Below are 19,888 nucleotides of genomic sequence, written 5' to 3'. Positions count from 1 at the left end.
CGTTAAAGCATCACGTCCCTCACTGCCTTCTTTCACGCTGAAAATCTTAATGTTGTCCCTACGGCTGTTTGCCTCCTGGTCGTCTAGTCAGTTAGTAATGCTAGCCAGCCTCTCCTCGGCGTTAGCTATTTTAGCCTCCAGCTCCACCATGCTATCATCTGTGTTGGAAATGCGCTGTTCGGCCTCATCCAAGCGTCGAGCCTCACTCTCAAACTTGGCGGTGATTGCGTCCAACTTGTTGGATATCTGTGTTGTCTGAGATGTTGTCGATCACCGCAGTAATTTTGTCTGATAAGTGGGTTGAAAGTGAAAGCAAGTCCGCCTGTGTACATGGTTTAAGATCGCTAGTGTTAGCTTCATTAGCATCGCCATCTTTGGAGGGAGCTTCGGTATTAGCTTGCCTGCGAGAACCTTTTGGATTCTTCTGTTTGTCTGTGCCTTCCAAAGCCATACCTTTGCCAGACATTGTTGCAACCCCTAAAACTTTGACTGTACTCACACTGACATGCAGATGTATCTTAAAAATATCACTTTAGCAGTGGTTTGGTCGGGAGCTATCTGGCCTCGCACCTCTCAGTATGGCGTCATCACCGGAACCCCATGTGAGGGGTTTTTAATGAAAAAGCATTGCGATCAGATGGGATGTTTTGTCCAATGTAAGCAAAAAATCTGTTTTACAAAATCCATTATGTACTGTGTTTATTACATACAAAAGCATTGGGATTTTTGCTGTTGTCTGGTGAGTGCTAATATCCCATTCAGGTGAGTTTTACTGTAGTCACTCATCTCAGACAAATTTGCAGATGTTCTGCTGCTCCAACTGAGTGTGTGTATGTATATCACTTTCGAATTGAGTGTGTCTCTCTGACCGGTGTCGCCCCCTGATCAGACGTAGGTACCGATCAGACTGCGACACCGGATCAGTGGGCGTCTAGCTCTGCCCGGCCGGTGTTCTGTCGAGATGAGATGCCCCATCAAGATGAGCTCCCAGTCATCTAATGACAATATTCTGCTTTAAAGACAGAGTGTACATGCAAATCTTTACTTTTTTAAATTGAAAAGACACATATTACGGTATTTTTATGTAAAGACAAAACTTAAGTGGGTTTTCATCGGTGGGGAAGCTCAACTTGAGAGAGTTGCGCAGTTGCAACGGGGAGATCATCTTGACAGGGAGATGCGCCCACGCAGTTGTGTGGTAAAGAGCAGTAGCTCAATTCTACCGGTGAGGTGTTAGTCCGGGACAGAGAGAGATGCGCTTGCATGCTCACGTGCTGTTGCATGGTGGACCTCACCTCGATAGGTAGTTCATCTCGACAGGCACACTCAGAATACTCGCTGGGAAACAAACAACAACAAAAAAAAGCTTCCCCCTGCTGGGTGATATCTGTCATTCATTTTTTCCGGGTTTTTTTTAACTCCTAATTTTGTTGTTATGACTCACAGACTGTGTGCACTGACTCCCCCCCAAAAAAGATTTGCATGATTTATGAGAGCCTCATTTTCAGGTCGGAAAAGTAGGATTCATTCGAAGGAATCACACCCCCGATACATACAAAGTACAAATAGCAGGTACACAACTTACACACACACAAAGTACAAATAGCAGGTACACAACTTACACACACACAAAGTACAAATAGCAGGTACACAACTTACATTTCTTTTTTATATCGTCTTCAGGGATGTCTTGCTGCTTTTTCAGCATTTTCACCCGACACTTTCGTTGGAAGATTGATGTAGGACTTTGTAATAGTTGAGGTTCGTTGTCCGCAATGGCTTGTTCCTGCGTCTCAGACAACACTCTTGGTAGATGAGTATCGTGACCCTCAGCTTTCTGCATCTCATTCGATACATCTTTACGGGTCAAGCATAAGGCATGTGCAGAATCAGTGTCAACTTGCATCACTGAAGCTTCAACACTCTCACTGGCATCCAGGGCACTTTTAGTTGCTTCATTACCAGCCAATGTCTCAATGTCTGAGCCAAAACCCTTTTTAAGACAAGGCTTGGTGTTGTTGGTTACTTCCTCTGAAATGTCATGGAGTGTTTTCCTCTTTCCTCTTAAAAGCACAGACAGTTTACTCAACATAAAGTCACTCTTTTTAACAATCTTTCCCGGGGACAGAGCATCAGTTTGCTTTTCTTGAACCTCTCCAAAGGGAAGCATGTCTGTATCATCAGTGTGTAAAGAATGGTCACCCTGTGGCTTACAAGGTACTGAACTCTTGCCAACATAAGACTCTCTTGAATCACTGTTTTCAGAATTTACAGCAGTGTTTTGAGGGTGCTTACTGCCATCCCAAGATTCTGCATCATCAGTTGTTGTCTCTGGAGCAGCATTAAACTGTTGCTTCATTTCAATTGTGTCATGCTCTTTCACAGAGGTAACATCAAGCATATTTCCAGGACACTGTTCATTGTTTGTTGGTTGTTGCTCATCTTTTGATGATTTAATCACATCACCTGTATCAACGAAGCCGTGTGGAACCAAGACTCTTCCACATGTGGTGAAAACTGGCTTCAATTCCCAGAGGTCCAATTTCTTTAGTAGAAAAGAAGCTTCAACATTAGTTGAAATTATACTGACCCCAAGTTTTCTAGGGTGTGGTTTTTTCTCCTGTTGTGTTGTTGTTAAAACACTTGGAGCTTTCTTACGTTTTGATGATGGTTTTCCATATTTGCGTCGACATTTTGGAAATTTTCTCCAATCAGTATTTGTGGATTTATCCAAATCTGAGTGACCGGATGTGTTCTGAGTCTGATCATGTTCCCAAGAGGTGAAGTTGCCATCTTTTGTCTGTAAACTGGAAGCCTGAACAGACGATTTAGTAGCCTTTGTATGACCTTTTGATTCTACCTTGTGTAATGTCCTTTGCCAATTTGTGGTGGGATTAGTCATCAACCCTACCATCTGCAAATCACCTGATGGTAAATTGGAAAGCTGTATATCATTATCCTTTGTTGTGGATATAGTACTGATCACACCCAGTCTCTTATCATGAGCTTCAGTAGTTCTCTCTGCTGAAGTAATACTGACAATCAGCTCTGCTGGAATGTCATCTGGTGTATGCGGAACTGACAGTTTATCTGCCTCAATAAAAACAGTATCAGTGAGCTTTAAGAAGTCCAATTTTTCAGTGTCATCAGCAGTAGTTCCAGGCTGCTGATCTTCTGGAACTATATTCTGAGGTAATACAAGTGAGTCAAGCTTTGCTTCTGCACAACTGTCACCCATTTCAACATATGGAGATGATTTGTGTCCTGTCAGCTGATCTTCTCTCTCCATAATAACAGGACTTGGTGGTGCACCCTCAGGAGATGATAAATCGATGTAGACATCATCACCATGGTCTTCTGTTTTATCCTGTTCTCTAGCTGCCAAGATTTCTGAAGCCACGGACACTGGCAGCTGAAAAGAGTCTGGTTTGTTCACATATGAGCGGAAGCTTTGCCATGACCTATTAGTCCACCTGGGGGCTGTGTAGAGGTTTTTATGAGCATCAGGTACATCATACTGATCTGGAAATATGATGATTTCCCTCGAGGGACTTGATGCTATTCCAGGATTTATGAGTGCTGCATAACTCTGCATATGTTGCACCAAAACATTGCTGAGCTCATCAGTTTGGTCTAGAGGTGTTTTCTCAACTTCACCCTCTGCGTATCCTAATGCTGGAATAATCCGAAGTGCTTCCGATGAAATGGCAGACTTGCACTGTCCAAACTTTGTATCTGTGATTAAACAAGAAATAATACTTGATTCTGAATGTCACCAAATAATACCTGCTATTTAATATCACAGATGTCAAAACAAAGTGCATGTGAATAAAGAAAATGTCAATTTATTTCTATGATGTGAGAAATATTGTGGTCAGAAGTTTATACACTCGTTGAACTTGTACATATCATGGCAATATCGGGTTGTCTATGTTTTGGAATGGTTCTTTTTCTGGTGCAAAATGACTGTACAACATACATATTTAATAGAAATTTGGAAAAACAAAACAAGAATTGAAGTAGAGAAGCTGAAATTTATTTTGAGTTTCCTAAAGTCAACACAGGTTCAAAATGATATATACAACTTATCTAATATTAGGTTGAATGTGTCTTTGTAACTTTTACCTTGACCAGACACTTGTGGAGCCATCAACAAGCTTCTGGCAGAATTTTGGTTGGATATACAACCAGAATAGAAAGATCAGTGCAGTTCAATTAAATTTGATGGTTTTCTGATACAAACCCATCTTTTATGCTGCTATACCACATATTTTCAACAGTTTTGGGGAATTGGGAGCGATGGATTGAGGTAGTACCTGTTGTGTGGGCCGCTGAAGAGGAGGTACTGCTGGCCCACCACCACCAGATGGCACCCTGCTTGGAGTGCGGGTTTCAAGCACGAGAGGGCGCCGGAACCAGTGGAGTGACAGCTGTCACATCATCACCACCAGCTGTCACTCATCTACGTCAACCTCCATAAAAGCCGGACTGCAACTCCACCTCCCCGCCAAGAAATCAGCTACCATACAGGTAATTTCTCTGCTTAAACTGAACAAGAGTCTGATCTCATTTACAGCCGTTTTCCTGTGACGTGTCCTTGTCTGCTGTATTGGCGTTTGATGTGGACTGCGACGGCTTCGCCTCACACCCCAACCAGATAAGTGGTTTCACAAGGAGCTGTACGAGTGTGTGATTGGAGGTGGAGGTTCTCCCTCCTAACTGAACACAGACTGTGGGATTGTGCGTACTCAACTGTTTCTGTTCTCTGCCAGCAGTACTGGGTCTGACTGCTGAAGACAGTAACCACCTGGGGCGCAGGGCTTGGCGGCTCCGGTGTTCTTCAGATCCGTTGGTGGTGGAAGCTGTGTGGGTTCCGGCTCTTCTATCACCAGACGTCTTCTATCTTCGAGCCTGCCACACGCCACCTTGTGTATGATTGACATTCCGCACTATTGTTATTGTCTGTACTTCGTTGTGCGCTTCACAACATTAAATTGTTACTTTTTGGTTTATCCATTGTCCGTTCATTAACGCCCCCTGTTGTGGGTCCGTGTCACGACACCTTCCCAACAGGATTTCTCGGCCAGCGTCATGGATCCCGAGGGGCGTCAACCAGCGCTTGAACAGCCAATGGAAGAGCGAGGTGCACAGGCGCCAGCAGGAGGCGTGTTAGGTGAGCTGCAGCACATCTTAACCGCCTTTACTGCTCGGTTGGACTTAGTTACTGAGCAGAGCATTATTCTCAATCGAAGGATGGAGGCTCTCACCGCCCAGGTGGAAGGGTATGCTCAGGGCGCTGCTGCAGCACCTCCTCCTGCTGACCGAATGCCAGAGACAGACATTCCACTGGTCGTTCAACGAACCCCCCCACCTTCCCCTGAAGCATACATAAGCCATCCGGAGCTGTACGGAGGCTGTGTGGAGACGTGCGCGGACTTCTTGATGCAGTGCTCGCTCGTCTTTTCACAGCGTCCCGTCATGTACGCGTCAGACGCTAGCCGGGTGGCTTACCTTATAAATCTGCTTCGAGGAGAGGCACGCACCTGGGCTACGGCGCTCTGGGAGCAGAATTCACGGCTCCTAACGATTTACACTGAGTTTGTGAGGGAGTTCCGATAGGTGTTCGACCACCCTCATAGAGGCGAGACCGCTTCAAGCGTGCTGCTGTCGATACGACAGGGGTGTCGGAGCGCAGCGAAGTATGCAGTCGACCTCCGCATCGCGGCAGCGCGAGCTGGCTGGAATGCTGTTGCGTTCCGCGCCGCCTTTGTAAACGGACTGTCTCTGGTCCTTAAGGAGCACCTGGTGGCGAAGGACGAGCCGCGGGATTTAGACGGGCTTATCGACCTGGTTATATGGTTAGACAACCGATTAACAGAACACCGACGGGAGCGAGACGAAGGGCGTGGTCAGGCACAAGCCGTCCCTCTTCCTCCCGGGTCCGAAAGGGAGCCGACTTCCCCACGCTCCACAGCCAGGGCTCTCCACGTGACGACAGCTCCCCCTGCTGACGTTGCTATGGAAACGAGCAGGGCCAAAAAGCGATCAAATCAGAGACAAAGGAGGCTGATCCGTGGAGAGTGTTTTCTCTGCAGCTCAACCGAGCACATACAGAGAGAGTGCCCCAAACGGTCAAAACAGCAGCACTCGTCCTTAGAGACTGGGCTAAGGGTGGGTCACAATACCCACGCGGCGAAACCCCGAAAATCTGCACGAATCCCAGTCACGATGCTGAGTGGGGATCTAACCCTTCACACCCCAGCACTGGTGGATACGGGGTCGGAGGGGAATCTGCTGGACAGCAGATGGGCAAAGGAGGTTGGGCTCCCTCTAGTGGCCTTACCGTCACCATTGTCGGTGCGGGCACTAGATGGCACCCTTCTTCCACTAATCACACACCAGACACAGCCCGTGACTTTGGTTGTTTCTGGGAATCACAGGGAGGAGATTGTGTTTTATGTAACACCTTCTACCTCCCAAGTGATTTTGGGTTTTCCATGGCTGTTGAAACACAATCCCCGGATTGATTGGCCGTCTGGGGTTGTGGTTCAGTGGAACGAAACCTGCCACTGGGAGTGTTTAGGATCCTTAGTTCCACCCGGTGTGACAGCTAAGGAGGAGGTTTTAGTCCCCCCCAATCTGGCGGCGGTGCCAGCCGAGTACCATGACCTTGCTGACGTCTTCAGCAAGGATCTGGCACTCACGCTGCCCCCACACCGTACGTACGATTGTGCCATTGATTTGATACCGGGCGCTGAGTACCCGTCCAGCAGGCTGTACAACCTCTCACGTCCGGGACGCGAATCAATGGAGACCTACATCCGGGACTCGTTAGCTGTCGGGTTGATCCGGAACTCCTCCTCCCCGATGGGTGCTGGTTTCTTTTTTGTGGGCAAGAAGGACGGCGGACTCCGTCCATGCATTGATTACAGAGGGCTGAACGAGATCACGGTTCGCAACCGATACCCGTTACCTCTGTTGGATTCAGTGTTTACGCCCTTGCATGGAGCCCAAATTTTTACAAAATTGGCTCTTAGGAATGCTTATCACCTGGTTCGGATCCGGGAGGGAGACGAGTGGAAGACGGCATTTAACACCCCGTTAGGTCACTTTGAGTACCTGGTCATGCCGTTCGGCCTCACCAATGCGCCTGCGACGTTCCAAGCATTGGTTAATGACGTCTTGCGGGACTTCCTGCATCGGTTTGTCTTCGTATATCTAGACGATATACTCATCTTTTCTCCGGATCCTGAGACCCATGTCAAGCATGTACGTCAGGTCCTACAGCGGTTGTTGGAGAACCGGCTGTTTGTGAAGGGCGAGAAGTGCGAGTTTCACCGCTCTTCTTTGTCCTTCCTGGGGTTCATAATCTCCTCCAACTCCATCGCCCCTGATCCGGCCAAGGTTGCGGCGGTGAGAGATTGGCCCCAACCAACAAACCGTAGGAAACTGCAACAGTTCCTCAGCTTTGTGAATTTATACAGGAGGTTCATTAAGGGCTACAGTCAGGTAGTTAGCCCCCTGACAGCCCTGACCTCCACTAAGGTCCCCTTCACCTGGTTGGATCGGTGCGAAGCCGTGTTTAGGGAGTTGAAGCGCCGGTTTTCATCTGCACCAGTTCTGGTGCAGCCTGATCCTACTCGCCAGTTCACAGTGGAGGTGGATGCCTCTGACTCAGGGATAAGAGCCGTGCTGTCCCAGAGCGGGGAGTCCGATAAGGTTCTCCACCCTTGTGCCTATTTTTCCCACAGGTTGACCCCGGCTGAGAGGAATTATGACGTCGGCAATCGGGAACTCCTTGCGGTGAAGGAGGCTCTTGAAGAGTGGAGACACCTGTTGGAGGGAGCGACAGTGCCCTTCACGGTTTTCACGGACCATCGGAACCTGGAGTACATCCAGACCGCCAAGCGGCTGAACCCCAGGCAAGCCCGCTGGTCACTGTTCTTCGGGCGCTTTGACTTCCAGATTACATACCTCCCCGGGACCAAGAACCAACGGTCGGATGCCCTGTCCCGGGTGCATGAAGAGGAGGCCAAGGCCGAGTTGTCAGACCCCATAGAGACCATCATCCCAGAGTCCACTGTCGTGGCCACTCTCACCTGGGACGTAGAGAAGACCGTCCGGGAGGCCCTGACATGGAACCCGGACCCGGCGACCGGCCCGAAGGACAAACTGTATGTCCCACCAGAGGCCAGAGCTGCGGTTTTGGACTTCTGTCATGGTTCCAAGCTCTCCTGTCATCCCGGGGTGTGCAGAACCATGGCAGTGGTCCAGCAACGCTTCTGGTGGGCGTCCATGGAGGCCGACGTCCGGGACTACGTCCAGGCCTGTACCACCTGTGTCAGGGGCAAGGCTGACCACAAGAGGACCTCAGGACTCCTCCAGCCCCTACCGGTGCCTCACTGCCCCTGGTCCCATATCGGCCTGGACTTTGTCACGGGCCTCCCGCCGTCCCAGGGCAACACCACCATTCTCACGATAGTGAACCGGTTCTCCAAGGCGGCCCACTTCGTGGCCCTCCCAAAGCTCCCTACGGCCCAGGAGACAGCAGACCTCCTGGTCCACCACGTCGTGCGTCTGCATGGGATACCAGCGGACATCATCTCAGACCGTGGCCCTCAGTTCTCCTCTCAGGTCTGGAGGAGTTTCTGCAGGGAACTGGGGGCCACCGTGAGTCTCTCGTCCGGGTATCACCCTCAGACAAACGGACAGGCAGAGTGGGCCAACCAGGAGCTGGAGCAGGCCCTCCGTTGTGTTACCTCCGCGCACACGACGGCCTGGAGCACCCATCTGGCCTGGATCGAGTACGCCCACAACAGCCAAGTGTCGTCAGCCACCGGCCTCTCCCAGTTTGAGGTGTGTTTGGGGTTCCAGCCCCCATTGTTTCCACTTGTGGAGGGAGAGGTCAGTGTGCCCTCGGTCCAGGCCCACCTCAGGAGGTGCCGCCGGGTATGGCGGACCGCCCGTTCTGCCCTGTTGAAGGCCCGGACGAGGGCCAAGGCCCATGCAGACTGCCAGCGTTCCCCGGCCCCTGCATACCAGCCCGGGCAAGAGGTGTGGTTGTCAACAAAGGACATCCCACTTCAGGTAGACTCTCAGAAACTCAAGGACAGGTATATCGGACCGTTTCCCATCACCAAGGTCCTCAGCCCGGCCGCAGTGAAGCTACGGCTATCAGCTTCACTGCGGATCCATCCTGTCTTTCACATGTCACGAATCAAGCCTTACCACACCTCACCACTCTGCACCCCTGGACCTGCACCGCCTCCTGCCCGGATCATCGACGGGGAGCCGGCATGGACCGTGCGTCGGCTCCTGGACATCCGTCGCGAGGGTCGGGGGTTCCAGTATCTGGTGGACTGGGAGGGGTATGGCCCCGAGGAACGCTCCTGGGTGAAAAGGAGCTTCATCCTGGACCCGGCCCTCCTGGCCGACTTCTACGCCCGGCACCCGGACAAACCTGGTCAACGGGCGCCTCCTGGCGCCCGTTGAGGGGGGGGTCCTGTTGTGTGGGCCGCTGAAGAGGAGGTACTGCTGGCCCACCACCACCAGATGGCGCCCTGCTTGGAGTGCGGGCTTCAAGCACGAGAGGGCGCCGGAACCAGTGGAGTGACAGCTGTCACATCATCACCACCAGCTGTCACTCATCTACGTCAACCTCCATAAAAGCCGGACTGCAACTCCACCTCCCCGCCGAGAAATCAGCTACCATACAGGTAATTTCTCTGCTTAAACTGAACAAGAGTCTGATCTCATTTACAGCCGTTTTCCTGTGACGTGTCCTTGTCTGCTGTATTGGCGTTTGGTGTGGACTGCGAGGGCTTCGCCTCACACCCCAACCAGATAAGTGGTTTCACAAGGAGCTGTATGAGTGTGTGATTGGAGGTGGAGGTTCTCCCTCCTAACTGAACACAGACTGTGGGATTACTGAGTGTGCGTACTCACACTCATCAAACTGTTTCTGTTCTCTGCCAGCAGTACCGGGTCTGACTGCTGAAGACAGTGGCCACCTGGGGCGCAGGGCTTGGCGGCTCCGGTGTTCTTCAGATCCGTTGGTGGTGGAAGCTGTGTGGGTTCCGGCTCTTCTATCACCAGACGTCTATCTTCGAGCCTGCCACACGCCACCTTGTGTATGATTGACATTCCGCACTATTGTTATTGTCTGTACTTCGTTGTGCGCTTCACAACATTAAATTGTTACTTTTTGGCTTATCCATTGTCCGTTCATTAACGCCCCCTGTTGTGGGTCCGTGTCACGAGACCTTCCCAACAGTACCATTGGTTTAACGCTGCTGCATGATACTCTGTACAATGAACAGACTTAGACATCAACAAGGCAAACAAAAAAGTATCTGGTGTCAAAATCAGTACAGATAACCTTGTGCTTGCCATCTTCAAACTGAAGCTCAATGTCAACCACTAACACATGCCCCTGTATGTGCTTTGAAATTGAGAGGTTAAAGGACCGAGAAACTACTGAGGCTTTCCACACTGAAGTTAGCAGAAAGCTCACAAACTCTTTTTATGTTGACACTGAATACCTACCAGCTTTATTCGATCATGATCACTAACACGAAGTTAAGAGTCCTTCGCAAGTCAAAAGACGTTGGAAATTTCAGCACATTTTTTTCATTTAAAATTTCAATTTAATTTATTTATATAGCCCCAAATCACAACAGAGCTGCCTCAAAATGTTTCACATAGGTAAAGTCTAACCATACCAACCTTTCCAGTTTTCAGTATTTTTCAATTACTGAAAGCCCAACATTGCCATGACATTCTTATTCAACATGTATATACCGCATTTTCCAGAGTATAAGTTGCTTTTTTTTTTTTGCTAGTTTGGGAAGCCCTGTGATTTCTATTCCGGTGCAACTTATATACCAAAAATTCATATGTTTGTTATTAATAATACTAATTACAATGACTATTTATATAGAACTTTCCCAAGAATTAAAGCACTAAGCAAAATAAACTCCAATAATAAAAGAATAAATGCCACTAATAAAAAATACATAACAATAATCAAAAATCCTAAATTACAGCAATCATAACACAGAAAAAGGTGCGACTTATACTCCAGAAAATACGGTATGCAAACTACAAACTCCTGTTTTCCATATTCACATTTTTCCCCTCACCTCTCTGTATTAATCGTGAGTCTGGAAACACAAAAATCCCTTGCATTACCTCTTCTGCAGTACATCCAGCATCTAAAAACAACAACAAAAAAACCACATAAATATATCAATATACTGTAGATTATAAACCAAAGAAAAATAGTAAAGACTGAACTGAAGTCCAATTATAGTCATGAAGAAATAAATGTGCATGTGGTTTTGTTGTTGTTACATTACACTACAATGGAAATAAAATTACAAGAATAAACTAATGTCATCTCTTACCATCAAATGTCATGAAATGTGAAGAGTGTAGGAGCATGAGAAAACCACCATCGTTCAATGGAACAGTGAGACCCTAGATAAAATAAATAGAATGATCAGATGTTTTCTTGTGTAAAGAAAAAGAAATACTGCAGTGCAAAAAGAGGAACTATTTGCAATACAAAGGAAATATAGTTTCCAGTGCTGAAAAACCTCTTCTGACATTCACATTTTTCTAATGACGAAAGCAGAAAATAACTTCACAATCACTTCTCTGTGTTACCAATGCACCCCTTCTCCCCCAGTTTCATTCCTTCCTCATAGCTTCATTCAGAATGAAGCCAACCTCTGCATTAATTGGGCATTTCCAAACTGATATTCTTTAATATAACATGTAGCAATAATATACTGGCAAAGCCTGTAATCCAGTTTGTTGTTTTCACTGCAGCAAGTGGAAAAGTTTAAAAAGTTAAACTTTTGACAACAGGTAATGTTGCAATGTGCACTAGTGGCTGCTCTCATAGGCACTAGTGGCAGAATTGTCCATCATCCTCATATTGAAATTTATATCTGGCCAACAAAACTACTTGTTTGAGATCATTTGTGGAGAATCAGCTGTACTGGGCATTCACTGTGCTAACCCCCCCCCCCCCCCCCCCCCCCAAAACTGACATTTCATAGATGAAAATCTTTCTGAGTGAAAATAAACACAAACATACAAGATCTTTCTTCTTTAGTTCCTTCAGAAGACGAGAAAAGGAGGCCGTTTCTTCTATCACAGAGGAAATCAACTCGCACAAACTGCAGTATAAGCCATCCATAAAGACTGAAAAACAATGAAAGATGTGTCAAGTTTGTTAATATTGATGTTATCCAAGAACGGCCAAACATTTTTGTTTAAAAATATACCATATTCCCCTGTCGGAGCACCCAGGGCTCTCCACATGAAATTGTGGCTGAAGATGTGGTGGGCTGATGCACAAGCATAGCCATTATTATCACTTACTGAGGCGTTGCTCAGCCGGTAGCATAGGTTTACATTTACACTACCTGGCTAATACCCGCCCGCTGTGCATAAACTCATGACGTCATAGCGTGCAGCAAAAGAACTGTCTGCAGAGTAAAGGATGAAAAGGCGAGAAGTGTGTGTTGGTCCTAATATGGATATTACAGATGATTTTCTCAAGAATAGTCCAACAACAAACAGCAGCCAAAGCAGCCAAGTTGATGAGGACGCACTGGCAAATTTGGAGAGCAGCGCCATACCAGGCAACACGACAAAAGTTAAAGTGAGTCAATATTTTATGTACGTGTTTGCTGGGTGTCATGTGTTTTGAAATTATATTAAATATTGTTAATGTGGTTCCACGTGTTGTGTATCTCAGTAGTGATAATAGTGCAAATAACACGCAGTTGTCGTGCGGTATGCATTTTTTGAGTCCTTCCATCCATGTTGTCGCCCGCAATGACATCCATGCCCAGTTATTTTGGGCGACTGGGCATGGACGTCGGGCCTCTGAAAATGCTTACTGCCCTCCAAAAGCATGTTATTGTATTATTATGTTTGTTAGAATGCCCAGTTCGATAAAATGTCTGATTTCGTCACAAATAAAAAATAAATCACAAATAATTCACCTGTTTGTTGCTTTTTGTCCTTTTCTCATTCAATAAATGTGTTCCTTGTAATTTATTTTAATTTAAGGTGGGCAGTTTAAAAAGTTTCTTCAAAAAAGGGGGTGGACTGATGCTTGGCCCTGGGCCCTCCGTCGAGCGAATACAGTAGTTTAGTTGTTAAATGAATGGACAACCACTCCTACTTAATGAAGTAATGTTTCCCCTAAAACTTGAAAAACAAACCTTCTTCAAAGAAACAGGATTCAAAGACAGCCCTCGGCAACAGCTGTCTCATGCCTGTCATGGAAATGGCGCTATCAACTTTCGCCACTGTTGATCTTCAAATTGGAATCAAAATGAAATTAAACATTTGAAATAGGGTATATCATACAAAATATCACACTATTATGATGACTTTATGTACATATTTGACTTACAGCTTTGCAGGAAGAAAGGCACCCACTGTAGATCTTAAGTCAACATGGTAAAACCGAGTTCCGACCTGGAGCTGACCTTTCCAGAGTGAAAAATGGCATCCTACAATAAAATTATAATGTATTTTTTTTTAATCCTATTAAAAGTTCAGTACACAATCCTATTCAGTTAATATGTGTGTCCACATTTTATATATATATATATATACACACATATATATATACACACATATATATACACACATATATATATATATATACATATATATATATATATATATATACATATATATATATACACACATACGAGGGCTGTCAATAAAGTAACGGTCCTTTTTATTTTTTTCAAAAACTATATGGATTTCATTCATATGTTTTTACGTCAGACATGCTTGAACCCTCGTGCACATGCGTGAGTTTTTCCACGCCTGTCGGTGACGTCATTCGCCTGTGAGCACTCCTTGTGGGAGGAGTCGTCCAGCCCCTCGTCGGAATTCCTTTGTCTGAGAAGTTGCTGAGAGACTGGCGCGTTGTTTGATCAAAATTTTTTCTAAACCTGTGAGACACATCGAAGTGGACATGGTTCGAAAAATTAAGCTGGTTTTCAGTGAAAATTTTAACGGCTGATGAGAGATTTTGAGGTGATTCTGTCGCTTTAAGGACTTTTCACGGTGCGAGACGTCGCTCAGCGCTCTCAGGCGGCGTCATCAGCCTGTTCAAGCTGAAAACCTCCACATTTCAGGCTCTATTGATCCAGGACGTCGTGAGAGAACAGAGAAGTTTCAGAAGAAGTCGGTTTCAGCATTTTATCCGGATATTCCACTGTTAAAGGAGATTTTTTTAATGAAAGACGTGCGGACGGATCCGCGCGTCGGGACGCAGCCGACGCGGTGCGGCGGCACAGGAAAAACACCTCCGTGTTGATAACCATTTGTAAAATCCAGGCGGCTTTTGATGGCTTTCAGTGGAGTGAGTATATGAGAAATTGTTTAACAGGCAGGACATGTTCCAACTTGTCCTTAAGGCTTTCAACAGAGGTGTTTTTCCTGTGGCGGAGCGTCGCGGCGGCTGCGTCCCGACGCGCGGACCCGTCCGCACGTCTTTCATTAAAAAAATCTCCTTTAACAGTGGAATATCCGGATAAAATGCTGAAACCGACTTCTTCTGAAACTTCTCTGTTCTCTCACGACGTCCTGGATCAATAGAGCCTGAAATGTGGAGGTTCTCAGCTTGAACAGGCTGACGACGCCGCCTGAGAGCGATGCGCGACGTCTCGCACCGTGAAAAGTCCTTAAAGCGACAGAATCACCTCAAAATCTCTCATCAGCCGTTAAAATTTTCACTGAAAACCAGCTTAATTTTTCGAACCGTGTCCACTTCGATGTGTCTCACAGGTTTAGAAAAAATTTTGATCAAACAAAGCGCCAGTCTCTCAGCAACTTCTCAGACAAAGGAATTCCGACGAGGGGCTGGACGACTCCTCCCACAAGGAGTGCTCACAGGCGAATGACGTCACCGACAGGCGTGGAAAAACTCACGCATGCGCACGAGGGTTCAAGCATGTCTGACGTAAAAACATATGAATGAAATCCATATAGTTTTTGAAAAAAATAAAAAGGACCGTAACTTTATTGACAGCCCTCGTATATATATACATACATATATATATATATATATATATATATTTTTTTTTTTTCCTCTGAATTGAGTGATTCCATATTTTTTTCCCCTCTGCTTGGTCTAAAAAAGTAACCATTACTGACTGCCACAATTTTATTTTATTTCCTGATTTCTTATAGTGTTTCTTAAAGCCAGAAAGTTGCCATTTGAAATGACTTTAGTTTTGTGTCATGTCTGTGATCTGCTTTTTTTCTACAAAATTAAACTGAATGAACATCCTCCGAGGTCGGTGATTCCATAATTTTTGCCAGGGTATCGCACACCAGGTATCATGGATCAGTTTGGATATGTCAAAATACTTGAAGAGGTCATGTTGCCTTATGCTGAAGAGGACATGCCCTTGAAATGGGTGTTTCAACAAGACAATGACCCCAAGCACACTAGTAAACGAGCAAAATCTTGGTTCCAAACCAACAAAATTAATGCCTCGCAGATGTGAAGAAATCATGAAAAACTGTGGTTATACAACTAAATACTAGTTAGTGATTCACAGGATTGCTAAAAAAGCAATTTGTACATTATAGTTTTGAGTTTGTAGAGTCAACAGCAGATGCTACTAATATTGTGAACACCCCCTTTTCTACTTTTTTTTTTACTAATAGCACAATTTCATAGCCTTAAGCGTGTGCATATCATGAATGCTTGGTCTTGTTGGATCTGTGAGAATCTACTGAATCTACTGGTACCTTGTTTCCCGTGTAACAAGAAGAAATATACTCAAAACCTGGATTAGTCTTTTTAGTCACATAGCACTACTATTATTCTGAATACTGTTACGTACCTAAGGGCCCTGTCCCACTGGCGTTTAGGAGGATTTGCGGATGGAATGCGCACAAAAGTGGCCCACATCCACCAAACAACCGCAATAACCATGTATGAGTCGGCCGCCATACGAACACGTCCGTGATCATCTGCAGAGGCACGCATATCCGCAGCCAGGATTTTTGAGCGGCTCATAAATCCTGCTGCGGATGAGATCCGCATCACTGCCTGAAGACATACGCAGGACATACACAACCAACACGCCGCATATCCCCTGTCATCCGCTGATATCCACAACCGACGGGTTGGCGCGGCTTGGCGGCGGACCCGGACAGCGTGCAAAACAGATATGACGCGTGCCCAGCACGGCCACATCACGGTCGCAAATGGTATGTTGTGCATGCAGACAGAGTGGGCACGGATGAAGCGAGTGCATCACGGCCGCTGCGCCCCTCATGGGGGCGCCTCCGCGGTCGCCTTCGCTTCTGTTCCCTGTTATAGCCGCTTTTCTTCCTCATGTATTCGCTGATCCACCCCGGGACATTTGTCATTTCTGCCCACCTTTGTTGCAGACGCTCAGCTTTTGTCTCATTTCATGCGCAAATCCTCCTAAACGCCAGTGGGACAGGGCCCTAAGGGTACTATCTTACTGGGCTGATTTCATGCAACGTTCGCTGGATGTTATCTTTTCTCTTGCATTGCAGGGTGGTATTCACACCTTGCCTGAATTTTGAACAGTTCAAAGGTTATGAGGTGACAAAGGTCCTCACCAAATACTATAAGAGATATACTCAAAACCTGGATTATTCTTTTTAGTCACATAGCACTACTATTATTCTGAACACTACTGTATATACATACATATATACATACATACATACACATATATACATACATACACACATACATATATAGTACAAATACAGAAGTGTTTTTCTAATTATGCATTACTTACAGCAACATATTAAAACACTCGCCCAACCAAGCAATTTATTTTGCTCAACTATAGGAATAACAAACAAAAGAAATACCAACAGGTTTACTTTATATTACAAAATTACTTACCCATTTTTTTCTGCTCCCTGAAGAAAGAAAGACGAAAACAATTATAACCCACATACTGCACAAAATATCATTGATCATATACAATTATTTACATTGGTTTAAGGCAACACTGAATTTTGACAAAGATTTGTTTTCTCTTTATTGGGGAGTCAACAGAAAATCAAACTCAAAGTGTCCAAACATTCCTATTCCCCAAAACATAAACAAAAATAACAAATTCATTTTTCATTTTATTAAAGAAATGAATGAATTACCAAGTTACAAAAAAAAAAAAAAAAAAACCCTTTGGGGTGTAGCGCTCATTGCATGACAAAGCAAAATAAATTTTGGCCAGTTCAGTCAAGAACAAAATTACTGCATAATTTGTTGTCAGTAGTATTCTTCATTTGATAAGAAAACTACAGTAGGTTGTGTTTGCTCAAGGTTTTCACAGTCATTTCATGTACGTACGAGTCGTCACAAATTTTCCTCGAATTTATTTAAATAGATTACAGTGTTTTCCTATCAGAGGGCCCAGGGTTCTCCACACGAAATTCTAGCTTTGGGCCAGTGCATGAGCATGGCCAATATCATGGACAGTGGAACGCAATTTGAATAAAATGTCTAATTTCATCACAAATAAAATACATATCACAAATAACTCACCTGATTGTGTCCATTTTTTGTCTTATCTCATTCATTTAATGCATTCCATGTAATTTAATTTTGGGCGGCTGTTTAACCAACATTCTTAAAAAAAGGGAGTGGGCTGACGCTTGGGACTGGCTCCTCTGATGGGCAAACGGGGTATGTAATCGTTTTACATCATTTGCGATTGTGTCTCAAACATTTGTGAAGTATTGACGAATTACTTAACAGTGCATATTATGAGTTTCTGTCATCCAACAGTACCTTATCTCCTGTGGTTCTACAAATGTTCCTTTATTGTCTGTATACGAAAATGATACAATAGCAAATGGACAGGCCAGGCTGGGAGATTGGGCAGTTTCCTTGTTTTCAGTATGTAGCAGCTCATACAAGTAATACTGCAAGACAAAGTTCAGAAGCACTTGAGCTTTACAATGTTATGACATTTTTCTTAAGCATATACTGAACAAAATATCATCCACAAACATTAAACAGACAGAAAACACTAATAGATGACACAACCATAAAGAAATATGGATATTGGTGTTTGCAAGACGTGCAACCTTTCACTGAAATGACTAGTTTGTTAAGGTGGCATCCAGTGTTCCACACCTACCATGCTAAAGGCCCTGTCATACCATGACAATTTAGCCAGTGTATGCCGACAGTATCAAAAAACACTGGCATACACTAGTGTAGGTCTATCATGTTATGGGTAGGTTTTATGTAAGTTAAGAGTACGCTGAAGCACACAAAGCACGCTGATATATGTCATAATATGCCGAGCACCTCGAAAAATTTTGGGCATGCTGAAAATTTTCAACATATGCCAGCGTGTGACTCATACCTCCCACATATTTGGGACATGTGATGCAGGTAAGCTGTGTGATTGTTGACACACATTTCTTGTAATTTACTCATAAATCAAAATACGTCCATGAATACTGTCCATTGATTGGCTGAAAGCTGCGGTCCTCATGCAAACAGTCAGTTTCAAATAATAAACCATCACACACAGAGTAAATATAAAGTCTTACCTGCTCGTTTCAGTGGGATTCATCATCACAGTCTCACAAAAACGTATTCACATATAGCCTCCTGATTTTGGAGAACGACGTCTGAAAATACTTTAATTCCTTGTCATGGATGAAGAAACGTCCCTCTGTGACACCAGCACTTTGCATCACAGTTGCTCTGTCACATCATGGTTTCTGTGCCAGAGGTCATCCATCAGGTTGTTGAGTTACAGTGCCTGGTGTGGCTGGGCCAGTGCAGGAGCAGAGACATCGCGCGACACCATTCGCGTGCTCAGTGCCGTGCTTGCCAATATTTAAGTGCTCCACCTGTCAAACAAAAATTCTGCCTGTGGTGGAAACGCAAACCAAGCCAGACTTAACCGTTCTGACACATATAATACTGACCCGAGCCACTCAGTGGAAACAGAGCTGTCAGTATATGCTTGTTAAGTCGTCAAGGTGTGACAGCTGCATTAATTTATTAGACATATGACAGCGTTTTTAATACAGTCAAGGTGTGCTGATACTTGCATGACTTTGATGCACACACTTGCACGACCTGTGTTGTGCAGGAGAGTAAACCAAGCCAAGCCAATTAGAAAGCAAGGTGACGGACGTACGGAGCAGAATAAAATCAAAACAGCTGTTCTAACTTACCAGAAGGTCCGGTGGTCGCGCTGTCTCCACTCCTTTAAAGAATGCCTTTACCTTTTCTTTTTGTATCGTTTTTTCCCTTCTTTTACATAGTCCACAAACTATCTCCGTCTGTTTACTCTGAAGTCACGTTTAAACTCGAGAGATTTTGTGAGATTTCCTGTCTGACCTGGGAATGTTCGTGTGTGGTATGTTGACTTCACAAATATTTTTTGAGAAATTAGCAATTTTAGCTAACCAGTAAACAATGGGAGTTCAGGGTTTTGACATTTTAAATGTTATTGTGGTTCATCTTAGTTTAGCAGTTTTGTTAGTGTTATTGATTTATTGTGTTTTTGTAGTTCAATTGGTTTAGTCATTTTAGCTAAGTCTTATGTTGCTCTTACCATGAAATAGTTAAGTATTATGTTGGCACCATGACTGAAAAGTTTAGTGATTTTAATGTCTTCAGTCACTGTCTTTTTTTTTTGTCAAATTAAAAGCACCTGCTTACAGCAGCTGTGCATGCATGTGTGCACGTAGCTTTGATCACGCAAAACCTGGGGAGAGCTGACCTTTGCCTTTTCATATGCTTATGTATTTTGGGTCAAGGATGAACACTGCCAAAATAGAAAGTTGATAGGACAAATACATTTGGAGAAATGAGCAATTT

The 19,888-nt window shown here is 45.1% G+C and overlaps 1 protein-coding gene across 4 annotated transcripts in view; it reads right to left on the bottom strand.

The window, feature by feature from the left end:
* Positions 1-19,888, bottom strand: part of tasor2 (transcription activation suppressor family member 2) — an 81,803-nt gene that overhangs the window by 43,444 nt on the left and 18,471 nt on the right. For all 4 annotated transcript variants that reach the window (XM_034176146.1, XM_034176147.1, XM_034176149.1 and 1 more), the window contains exons 7-14: positions 17,831-17,964; positions 16,940-16,956; positions 13,436-13,535; positions 13,242-13,336; positions 12,104-12,210; positions 11,406-11,478; positions 11,142-11,213; positions 1,660-3,735 (exon numbers count right to left, since the gene is read on the bottom strand). In XM_034176146.1, the coding sequence (XP_034032037.1) occupies positions 1,660-3,735; positions 11,142-11,213; positions 11,406-11,478; positions 12,104-12,210; positions 13,242-13,336; positions 13,436-13,535; positions 16,940-16,956; positions 17,831-17,964 (2,674 nt within the window). The remainder of the gene's footprint in view (positions 1-1,659; positions 3,736-11,141; positions 11,214-11,405; positions 11,479-12,103; positions 12,211-13,241; positions 13,337-13,435; positions 13,536-16,939; positions 16,957-17,830; positions 17,965-19,888) is intronic.

The sequence above is a fragment of the Thalassophryne amazonica genome, chromosome 8 (genome assembly GCF_902500255.1).
Source record: "Thalassophryne amazonica chromosome 8, fThaAma1.1, whole genome shotgun sequence".
In the NCBI taxonomy this organism is placed as follows: Eukaryota; Metazoa; Chordata; class Actinopteri; order Batrachoidiformes; family Batrachoididae; genus Thalassophryne; species Thalassophryne amazonica.
This window is presented reverse-complemented; position numbering and strand designations above follow the sequence as displayed.